At 43.2% G+C, this 11,075-nt stretch overlaps 1 protein-coding gene across 1 annotated transcript; it reads left to right on the top strand.

Moving 5' to 3' along the window:
- The first annotated feature begins 946 nt into the window (after nt 1-946).
- On the top strand, nt 947-10,650 carry nradd (neurotrophin receptor associated death domain). Its single transcript, XM_044033255.1, has 6 exons — nt 947-1,389; nt 5,160-5,292; nt 5,447-5,800; nt 7,022-7,247; nt 7,371-7,513; nt 9,008-10,650. The coding sequence occupies exons 1-6, from the start codon at nt 1,333-1,335 to the stop codon at nt 9,319-9,321; spliced, it is 1,227 nt and encodes a 408-aa protein (XP_043889190.1). The 5' UTR covers nt 947-1,332; the 3' UTR covers nt 9,322-10,650.
- Nucleotides 10,651-11,075: the final 425 nt, after the last annotated feature.

Below are 11,075 nucleotides of genomic sequence, written 5' to 3' on the forward strand. Positions count from 1 at the left end.
AAAGCTTGTTTTAGAATAAACCACACACCTTTGTTGGTGCTTTTGTCTTGACTTTTTGCAATGTGGGTAAAAGATCAGGCTAATTATACATTTCTGGTACACTGCTGTGTGGTTTAATCTGCATAAGCTATCATTTATTTGCTTACTGTGTATGGATTATGTTACTATTCAATATTTATGTTATTGCTGTATTTGCTGCAGCATACATGGTATTTATAAATTGAAACAGCAAAAAAAACTTAAAAAAAAAAAACTATACTAAACTATATTGTGTGTATTGTTGTTGTTAGTGTATTTTTTTTACATTTAATTATGTTTTTTGCCTTATTTATCATATATAATTCCATTATTCCCATGAAGAGGATGGCTCTGATTCTCTGATTGATTCTGATTATTCCATCAATGTTGATGTATTTTATCATTTTAAATGTTCAAGGAATATGCAAACATTTTCATTTGGATATTTCCATAATTGGATTTAGCCACTTTGTCATTATACTTATCTATATTTTAACTTGTAGCCTTCAGCAGCTTTACATTATATCTTATCTCTGTTTCAAGCAGGTACAGATTCTACACTGAATGATTGTATAATCTCTCTTCTTTTTTTTTTTGCTGATGTTGAGTCTCCTGCACATGTTTCATGTATGCAGTACATTAGTTTCCATCACACATGTGCACATTTATCACTCAACCGACTGCAAACCACACACACACACACACACACACACGCACATAGGCTTCGCTGACTGTGTCAGACTTGATTACAGTTTGAATCTGTCTCCCGTTACATTGTTGTTTCCGACTCTACGTCGAATGGATGCAGCCAATCACGAGGCTCCTTTGAAAGCTGAGAAGCTGGGAGGAGGAGGAGGAAGAGGAGGAGGAGGAGGAGAGAGAGAAAAAAAAGTCCAGGAGAGGCTGTTGAAGTTTTTCCGGTCTCATCCGTGGCGAAGCTGCTGCAGGAGAGAGGAGGTAGGCGGGCAGCCCGTGCATCCCGCGAGCTAAAAAACACAAGAAACCTTGTCGTAACCTTCGTGGTATCAGCGGGGAATACGGCGAAAGAAGTAAATGCATCTCAGGAATCCACGGATTACACAGCGTGCGTTTTAAATCTGCGTAAAACTTCCCGTGCGTAAAAAGAAGCAACTCGCCTGTGCGCGCAACGAGTGCGTCGTGAGAGAGTTTCGTGCGCTGCGGTCGAGTCGCTGAAATATTTGGATGACACTTTGGGTGCAACTTTTGTTTTTGAGGAGTGCGGACTGAGAGACGGGCGGGACACAGACAGATCTGTCCACTCAAAGTCACGGAGGATTCCCGGAGTGTGGAGACATGAGAGTGTTCGCTGTCTGCGCGCCGCCGCTGCTGCTGCTGCTGCTGCTGCTCCAAGTAAGTAACAAGCTAATTACTGCTTTACTTAATGCCACGCCATTAAATCCCAGCCGCAGGCAACTTCAGCTCCTGACTTTAATTGAAATGAAAGTATTTTTAACATCACACAGCTTCTTATCATTCATCTTTCTTTTGGTGGATGTGCAGGTTCAAAAGCAAACAATCAATAAATGAATAAAAAAAAACAGGGTTAAGAGTGAGGATCCTAATCTCATGTATAATCTCTGATGGTCTAATAGTGTTTTTTTCCCATGACAGTATTATAGATTGAGTCCTAATCTACTGGACGTCCATTCAGGTTGTTTGATTGTTGGTGTCAATCTTAATTAAAACGTCCTGTAAATGAGAGGAGATTGTGTTGTTTTGTGCACACAGCTCTGTTCATTTTTCCACTCACATGACTTATTTTAGTTCCTTCACCATCTGCAGCAGCAGCAGCAGCAGCAGCCGCAGCCAGAATCATCCAAACAACTCACAACATCAGATTAAAGGAAACACGGGAGACACACAGTTTACCAACTTTGGATATAACTGCTGCATTTTATGTACAAATGATATATCGGTGGTAATTTCATGGTTTATTATTAAGTCAGGATCAGAGGAAATGAAGAGTTCCAACACCCACACACACACACACACACCAACCACCCACCCACCCGCTTTTCACAGTTGCAGATAATTTGCCACTCATCTACCTCAAAAATCCCACTGGGCTCGTAGTCCTGTCTGGACTCGTTCATCACAGTCAGAGCACTTTTGTTAGATGAAAGAAGTGTGTTTAGATAAGGCCTCAGCTCTTAAAGCATGATACATATCTCTTTTCTGTTACAGGAGGAACGTTTTCTTTGGGAGACCTCTGGGGTATTTTCTTCTTGACTTGCAAGCAGAGGTCACTGAAGTGTTTCTTTAGCCCCGTTGAAACCTATCATTTGTGCCATCAGACGTAGTTCTCTCATTACTCCCGGGATTGTTTAACGCAGTGGCGGAGCGGATCACACCGGCTCAAGAAAAAGGCCCATTCCACATGGTTTTTGTCTGTGTAGTTCCTGGTGCAAAAGTGGCCTTACTTGTTGCGACAGTGTTGCTGAGGTCTGAATTTCCGGAGCAAAGCAATTATCATCATTTTCTCCCAGTTTGTGGCGTACATGTGTGTGTGAGTGTGTGTGAGGTAGGGGTGAGGGGGTGGTTTAGCATGTTACCACAGTCATTTTAATTTCCATAGAGCAGTTAAGCAGTTTTCTTTAAGGGGCAGATTTTAGGGTCATTCTGAAATGTGAAACCACCTCTCCACTCAAGTTGAAAATCACTGGGAAGAGTTAGTTAATGAAAGTCACTTGGCGCTGATTTTCCGATGACAGCGTTGCTCAAGTTTTTACTAAAACAGGACAAAGAGGTCTTTACATTTGTCCCCGTTTATTAATGAGTGATCGGGGCAAATGGGGTCGACAATTAGGTCAGCTTTCTGGTTTTGCTGAATGTCTGAGAGAGAGAGAGCGAGAGAGAGAGCTTCCTTTTGTGCCTTTATTTTCACGCAGATTTGATAAACCGTGGAAACTCCAGCTTAGGCGCTTCAAATGTGGTCTCACTTCAGAGGAGGACAAGAAATGTTTCAGGCACAGAGAAGGCAGAATTTGAGTGTGTGCGTGTGTGTGTGTGTGTGTGTGTGTGTGTGTGTGTGTGGGAGCGTTGTGTGATCTGTGTTGACTGACTGACTCTGGCAGCCGTGGAGTTGAGAGCCCCATTGAAAGCAACGCTCCTCGGTGGTCTGTCTGTTCTCACTGGGGAATCTCCTCAGATTGCTGCTTCTTACCTAAATGGAAAAAGCAACTGCAGCCCCCTGCCGTTCAGATTTTATGCCTCCAAGGTGACACCTAACAACTGGATGCTATTTTAAGTACGAAAAGCTCATTTGTATTTGCCTAAAACTTTAACACGCTGGACCAAAGATACTACAAAATCCATTTACTGCCAGCACCAAGGCTTTCAAAATCTGAAAAAAAAACAATGTCAGCACTTTCATTTTTACATCTTGTGCTCGTGCAATTATACTATATTTTAATTTACAGCATTAATTGCACCGATAAACATTAAGTCGCAGTCATACATAGTGCGCACACTAGATAATGACTTGTTCATTCCTCCACAGAGTAGATCACTGTTCCCTCTCATTTCCATTGGAGCATGGACTAAATATTTCTCTGTGCACTGGTCAGTGGGTAAAGTGCCAAACCTATGGCAGTTCCTGTTCATAGTTCCTGAGCTGAGCTGAGCTGAGCTGAGCTGGGCCTCCAGGCAGAGCTACACCAGCTCAGGCTCAGACCAGGCACCGTAAATGACAGAAATTCAAGCAGGAGGTGAAAATAAAGCAGAGCCACTGAAACCAAATATTTATCATTTTGATTGAGGGCTAGAGAGTAGGCTAGTGTTAGCAGAGGGGCTCCCTCTGCCACACAGAGAGGACTAATCACAGTTACCAGAGTTACTTTCTGCGCTCACTTCACAGTCTGATCACAGTCTGCCAACTCCAGACATCCTGCTGCTTCCTGCCTGCTGGATCCCACTGCCCTGACACACTAATACCACTGATCTGGGTTCTGTGGCTGGTGTTCAGATATCATCAGGCTCCACTGTAGCCGTCACAGTAAAAGTGTGTGTGTTGTTTTTGGAAGGAGACAAGCCCGGTTTCAAAGCCGTTTCTCCTGTAGTTTTAGCATGGAACTTTCTCGACTGGGGCCATGGCACTTTGTCTGTGTGTGTTTCTGGGGGGGGGCTTTCCTTCGAAGGCTCTGCAGGTTCATGCATGTTGCCCATGCGTCTTGGCAGACTGCAGACATCAGTAGGTTGCTTAATTGTTACTTTTCCACTTTGCAGGAGGTTAGTTGTTCAGACATCTGTTTGCTCTTGTCAGCCTGCAGGCAGAAAAGGCCAATCTCCTTAAACAGTGTACATGTTCAAGATGCCCCCTGTTTAGAGCCGGCAGAAGGCGGGGGGGGGAGTCAGTGAAATTCTGACCTTCATAGACACACCTGCAGGGCTTGAAGACTTCAAAGGCCCCCCTCTCACCCAAACAGACACTCACATGCTGGGCAGCCTTGGTTAATTGACACCCTAGCCTGGGGCTGGAACTGTCTCCTTTAAATAACAACCGCCTTCTGTCAAGAAATAAACACGCATACTGTATTCACACACACACACATTGTCGTTCACACTGATTTGGAATGAGTTGGAGGGCGGAAGCTATTTTTACTTCTTCCTTCCTCCTTTTCTCAGTGTTTTCCTTCACCCCATTTTGTCTTTGTCTTTCCACTGGTCTGAAGCGAAATGATTAAAGCCAGCCACTCCTGTCAGGCACCGACTCTGCTGCACAAGCCGTTAGGAATGTCTGATCTATCCCTCATGTCACAACTCAAGCTGGGCTCTCCATTACCCACTTGCAGATAAGGACTTAGAGCACTTTAGGGGTGAAAACTGAGGCAGATATAAAGATAAAAAAAAGGGCCATTTTCAGTTCGCCCTGTTCTCTGTTTTTTTTTAATTGCACAGGAGTGGGATGTGAGCGATTTCCTTCCCACTTATGATGTAAGGCAGAAAACTCTTGAGACAAAGAAAAAACCCTCATTGTGTTTGTTGGTCGCTCTGGCCTGAAAAGTTCAATCAATCATGTAACTCTTGTCTTCAAAAAAAGATTTTTTTCTTTTAAAATAAACAGAAAAAACACAGTAGTGGAATACATTTGTCTTACTGTGTTGTAACTGTTTTACTTGCAGGTTTCTCTCGGTGATGCCTGTGCCAGTAACAAGTTCACTGAATCAGGGCAGTGCTGCAGTCTGTGTCCTTCTGGCTTTGGGGTAAAGACACAATGTGGGAAAGAGGATACCAAGTGTGAGCCATGCCCAGCAGGTGAGCAATTATCATCTAATGTTACTGCGCCAATGAATAATGTGTTTCACCTGCCGCGTCGTTATCTAAAAGAAGTGAAAAGACACTGTGTCTCCCCATCGCCACGGATACTGATAAAGATTTATTTAACAGCGATTTTAAATCTGTTTCCCAGGAACTTTTTCTTCATCTGAGGGTCTCGGCCCGTGCCTCCCATGTGCAAAGTGCCCTCCGAGTGTCCCCATGGTTGCCTCTTGCTCTGCTAAACAAGACACGCTGTGTGAATGTGACAATGGCTTCTTCTTTCTGAGAAGCCATGGTCTGTGTGCACCTTGCTCCAAATGCAAGCGCGGTGAGGGTGTCGTCCGAGAGTGTGGCCCTCTGGGAGACACCGACTGCCAGGTTTGTGGCCCGGGGACGTTTTCTGAGGAGCGAATCGGCACCAAACCCTGCCTGACCTGCACTCAGTGCTCGGACATTGAGGTGGAGATCCGATCCTGTATGCCCAACTCTGACACACTCTGCATGGGTGAGTTGTGAGGAAGACTTGTGATATTGTTAATTTATTGATGAAGGATGACTTCTTCTGCACTTGTACACCGTTCTTCTTAAACTTCATACACTATATCAGAGATATTAAAATATGCATTAAGTCACGGGTTTCTCTGAAATGTGTCTAATTGTTGATAACAAGCACTCACTGTGCAGCCAAAACGTCTGTGCCAGACATCCAGCCATGTAGTTGCTCTGGGTCACATTATCCTTCATTGTGATGCATCTGGGCTCCACAAACACAAAAACATCCGTTATCCAGTTCCTGTAAACATTAAGCTGACAATAGTCACTAACTAATATGCTATTTAACTAAAAAAATAAGCAGTTTAAGGGAAATTAACAATGAAGGCATAATCTTTGGCATGTGTTTAATGATTTAAGCCTGAGGGCTACAAATTGGGTACTTGAATCGGTTTCAAAAGTATTGATAGTGATCTTGATGTCTTAATGGGATTTGCTGAAAACAACAACAACAACAACAACAAGAAAGAAATGGCATAGCACTAGTCTGTAAAGAGCTAACACAGGGCAAGGCAGTAAAAAGTGAAAGATAAAAAGATAAAAGAATGAGTTCAAGGAGAAGGGAGGGGCCGGGAAGGGAAGTGGGAGTGAGCCGACAAGGACATGTGGTCAACACCTGCATCCACACCTCATCTGAACACTCTGTAACACTCTGAGCCTGGAAACATGAGTCCTAAATTAAAGTACTCACTTAAACGCTTGCAGTCCAATTGCTATGAGGCAGAAGGGTCTTTAGATTTACTGACCCCAAGGACCTGAGAGCCGAGGGAGGCTGCTGCTGACCCTCACCACTACTCCGCTTGCCTCCAAAAGGCTACATTCACTCCGCAGGAGTTAGGTTAGATCTTTACACAGTCTGGGTGCATATGTCATGACCCTCTGAACCCAGAGGGAGCAAAACTGTACCTTGTGGCGTTTGATCTCTAAATAGTCAAACCGCAGGAGGGAGGATGAGGCTGGAAACAGCCAGGGCAATGAAAGGTTCCAAAGCCCCATGGGAGCATGGTGACGACCGAGGCTTTCATTACAGCAGGCGAACAGGCTTCCATCAAATTATTTCTGGTTCTCCTTTATGCAGCCCAAATGTGTTTCGGATGTGGACTTATAAAGTCCCCGTATCTGACGCGTCTCTCTCTGTCTCTCTGTCTCTCCCTCCCTCTCGCAACCTTATTAGATAAGAAGCTGCACATTTTGTCTCGACCGGCTGAGGCTGATGGTACCCGGGAGGCTACTCGCTTCCCAGGAGTAGACGACGTGATTGAGGAAGAGGAGAGCAGTCCTTCCCCTGGAACACCCAAGTTTACCCCACAGGACGAGGGGGGCAGCAGCAACATTCTGGCTTACATGTCCGTTCTGGCTGCTGTGGTGCTGGGTCTGCTTATTTATGTGGCTTATAAATGGTGAGTCCCCACGAGGACTGGCTCCTTAAATGGATGTAATAATGACTGCAGGATTGGCTCGGGATTGACAAACAGCTCACTGTGTGCAATTTAACTGACATTGTTTTCCTGCGGTCACTTCAGCTGGCGATCGTGTAAACAGAAGGCGGCTCTGTCTAAGGCCCGTGCGGCCGAGTTGGGAACATCTCCAGAGGGAGAGAAGCTTCAAAGTGACAGTGGGGTTTTCCTGGACTCCCACAGTCTGCAGGACAACCAGCCCAGCAAAGGTGAGTTAGACAAAGGCTCTTTGAATTTCAATTGAATTAAGATTTCAGAAGGCATCTTAACGAGGTTACTGAAACATCCAGCGCCAGAACAATTTACTGGCTGTGAAGACCAGTCGTTCTCAGAGACTTGGTCAGGAGGAGCGACGATTCTTTTCAGACTTTTACTAAAAAAAAGGTTTTGTTTTGAAAAACATGATTTCAATAAAAATGTTGTGATTCATTATCAAACAGATATATGTGTGTGAGCCGTGTAGAAAAGAGGTGGAGTGGCTCAGTGGTTAAGACCGGTACCCTGTGTACAAAAGACATCATGGTCGCAAGTTCGATTCCACCCCTGGCTGATTGTACTCAATTCCATTTTAAGTCGCTTTGGATAAAAGCGTCTGCTAAATGACATGTAAACAGAAATGTTACATATTTGCTCTTGGTTTACAAATGTGTCATCTTTAAAAGTACGTCTCCATATAAACATTTTGGGAAACACTAATAAAGGCTATATATAAAAAGATCAGTTATAATCTTAACCAACGCTAATGTGGAATTTTTAAAAGTCCTATTTGGAAATGCTGGACTGCATCAGGAAAAAAGAAATTGAACGCGTCTGTATTTTCTGTCTCTCAGAAGTATTAAAGTTTTTTAGGACTCGTGCCGAGAAGTGTTTTTAGTGGAATCTCGTGCAAATGTGCAGCAATGCACCAAAGAACTTCTACCTCTTAGCAAACGCAAATGTAAACAATGCAGGTTTCACAATGTTTAAAAGGTTGGCTTCAATGTTTTCTTTATGATTGAGTAAAGGCATTCAATGTGTGTGTTAGGCCTTCAGGAGAGACACAGTTGGAGTTGGTAATCTTTGTTTCCAGTGTTTCCCTCATGGAGGACTTCTACTTTTTCCGTAAGATGTTAAACCTGTTAAGTTATTAATAAAATAACAATTATTATTGTTAATGTAGTTGGTTATTGTTATTGTTAAGCTCCCATCCAGCTAGTCTTGGTTTGGTAAAGGTCAAGTGTGTAAGAATTAGTGACTGCAGATTGTAACATTCCTAAGAAACACATGGCGCTTCAAAATGGTGCTCTCTGTAAAGCAAGGCCCTTGCCTGCCGCACGCATAGGTGTATTGTAAAGCTACACAAACCAGATGTTCTTTATTTTAAAGCAATTACACCCTGAAACAAACACACACGGGTCGTGTAATCGATTTCTTTGAGACATGCACTGGAGGAGCTGCATCTGTGGATGCAAATTTCTGCTCAAGTTGCCTTTGAGATTCTCCAGAGATTCCTTTACCAGCTCTCTAGTATAATCTCCACTTATTGTCAGAGTGAGCTCATGTTAGAACGCAGCAGGAGAAAGTCAGACAATATCCCCATGCCTGGATCTTCTGGAAATCTTTCCACTGATGTCTCTCACCCAGATAATGTCATTCTTGCTTCGTCACACGCCAAACTCCGGAGCTCATGTCTGAAACCGGCCTGTGTGTTTGTGCTTCCTCAGGTACCAAGCGTGACAGCAAGCAGGACAATCGTCTGTACATCAACTTACCTCCGCACAGACAGGAAGAGGTGGAGCGCCTTCTACAGGAGGGAGCGGGCCGAGGATGGAGGCAGCTGGGCGCGGCACTGGGCTATGAACCGGAACAGCTAGACCTGTTTGGACGTGGGGAAGCCCCCACTCACACACTCCTCTCCAACTGGGCCCAGAAAGAAGGCTCCAGTCTGGGACTGCTGTGCTCTGCACTGGCTCGCATCGAGAGGCCTGATGTGGTGACCGCTCTTACCTGCCCCACGCAGGGCGTCTCTGTGGTCTGACCACGTTTCGGCCGCGCGCATGTGCGTGTGTGTGTGTGTGTGTGTGTGTGACAGTCACAGACTCAAGTGAAGAACTTTGATTGAAATGACAAGGGAGGCACTCTTGATACCAACACCTGCTACTGTTGGAGACGTTCACTGACGGTTCTTATTGCTTTCATGGACACTTACTTATTCTGTTCTGTTTTTTTTTGAGAACCAAATTAATCCAGACTTTTCAATCCCATTTTCTTTCACCATGTGTTTTCCCATGGATGTCGCTGTATCCTTTAACCACAGAGACCACTGTTACTGAGGAATGACAGATGCAGTTAATGTACAAGCTCTCAACACCAGAAGTGTTGACTGCACTGTCAGCACAAGAGGCTTCCTTTGTGGAATCCTGGTCAGATTGTGCTCAGACCACCGTACACCACCATAATTCAAACAGAATAATACTTACATGAGTGTTTTGTTTTCCTAAAACCACTGTTTACTTATTATTTGAGTAGAAATTAGATTAGTACTCGGCTCCGTCTCAAGAAATGTTCCATTCATGTGTCATTATAAGCAGAAATGCACAGCTTAGATCATCCTGTTTCCCACCCTGTTTTATGAATCACAACTTCAGCCAAAAAAAACATTACAGCAACACAATTGTCTTTTTCCAATGTGACGAGACTTTCAGCATTTGGGCTCATTTTCGTACACGTGAAAACCTTTAAAAAAAGTTTACATGGTTGAGTGATTTGATCTCTCGAGGGGAAATTGAAGGTTAAATCTTCCTAACCACCTTGACGACACTTGCAGTTATTTTCTTTATAAGAACACTTAAACGAATGTGTAGATAGGAACGTCTCACTTTTGGTGCTTAAATAATCTGTCCCGTTCGCTGGTGTTTATTTCTCTGTTTCTGCCGCAGCCTTGGTAAGTATTTACGCTGAGGATATATTCATGCACCAGTGATATTTCAAGAAAAAAAAAGTATAAAAACACATTAGTTGTGTGTCTGTAAATGTCTTAAATCGTTGATTAGTGTTGTGAGACTATTCATGAACAGAAGAATGACAGTTAATCCCTACGCAGACAATCGCTTTAAACAAAAATCCGAAGACACTGTTAACATCGCTCCTTGTGTCCATATAACGCTTCTGTATTTATTTCATCATTAGTTCGAGTCTGAATTTAAATTAAATCTCAGACAAACTATGGACATCTGCAATGTGGTTGCTTGATTTTTTCCATTATGCCATTTTTGTATGGTTTTGTGTATAAGTTTTCTATCGGTATGTCTCTGTGTTTTTGTAAGAGTTTTATTCATTTAATAAATAACTTTGATAAGCCAATGCATTTTTGTTCCAACGGGGCCTTTAAATATGCGCCGTGTGTGCATCATGGCAGAATGTGGTTGTGGAGTAGCTCGGTGAATTAAAAATACGGAATCACAGCAGTGATGAACACATGAAAAGTGAAGGAAAACAACCTAGAGAGCAAATGAAGACAGTGAAACAGTTGAAGACAAGATACAGTTAAATAGCTGATCTAGGTTCTTGATAAATGCTATTAGATAGCTAAAAGTAATTCATAATAAATTAAAACATAATGGATGGTGAACAAGCGAAAATAACCAATAAACTGCCAATTAGCTCAAAGTAACCTATAATTAAAATAGCAAGAAATAACATAACACTAAGAGTAATGGCAACATGGTTGAAAATACTGGATGGAAAAGTAAAAGCAACACTGATGGATAAATGGATGAAATAAATGCAATA

Source organism: Solea senegalensis, linkage group LG9 (genome assembly GCF_019176455.1).
Source record: "Solea senegalensis isolate Sse05_10M linkage group LG9, IFAPA_SoseM_1, whole genome shotgun sequence".
NCBI lineage: Eukaryota > Metazoa > Chordata > Actinopteri > Pleuronectiformes > Soleidae > Solea > Solea senegalensis.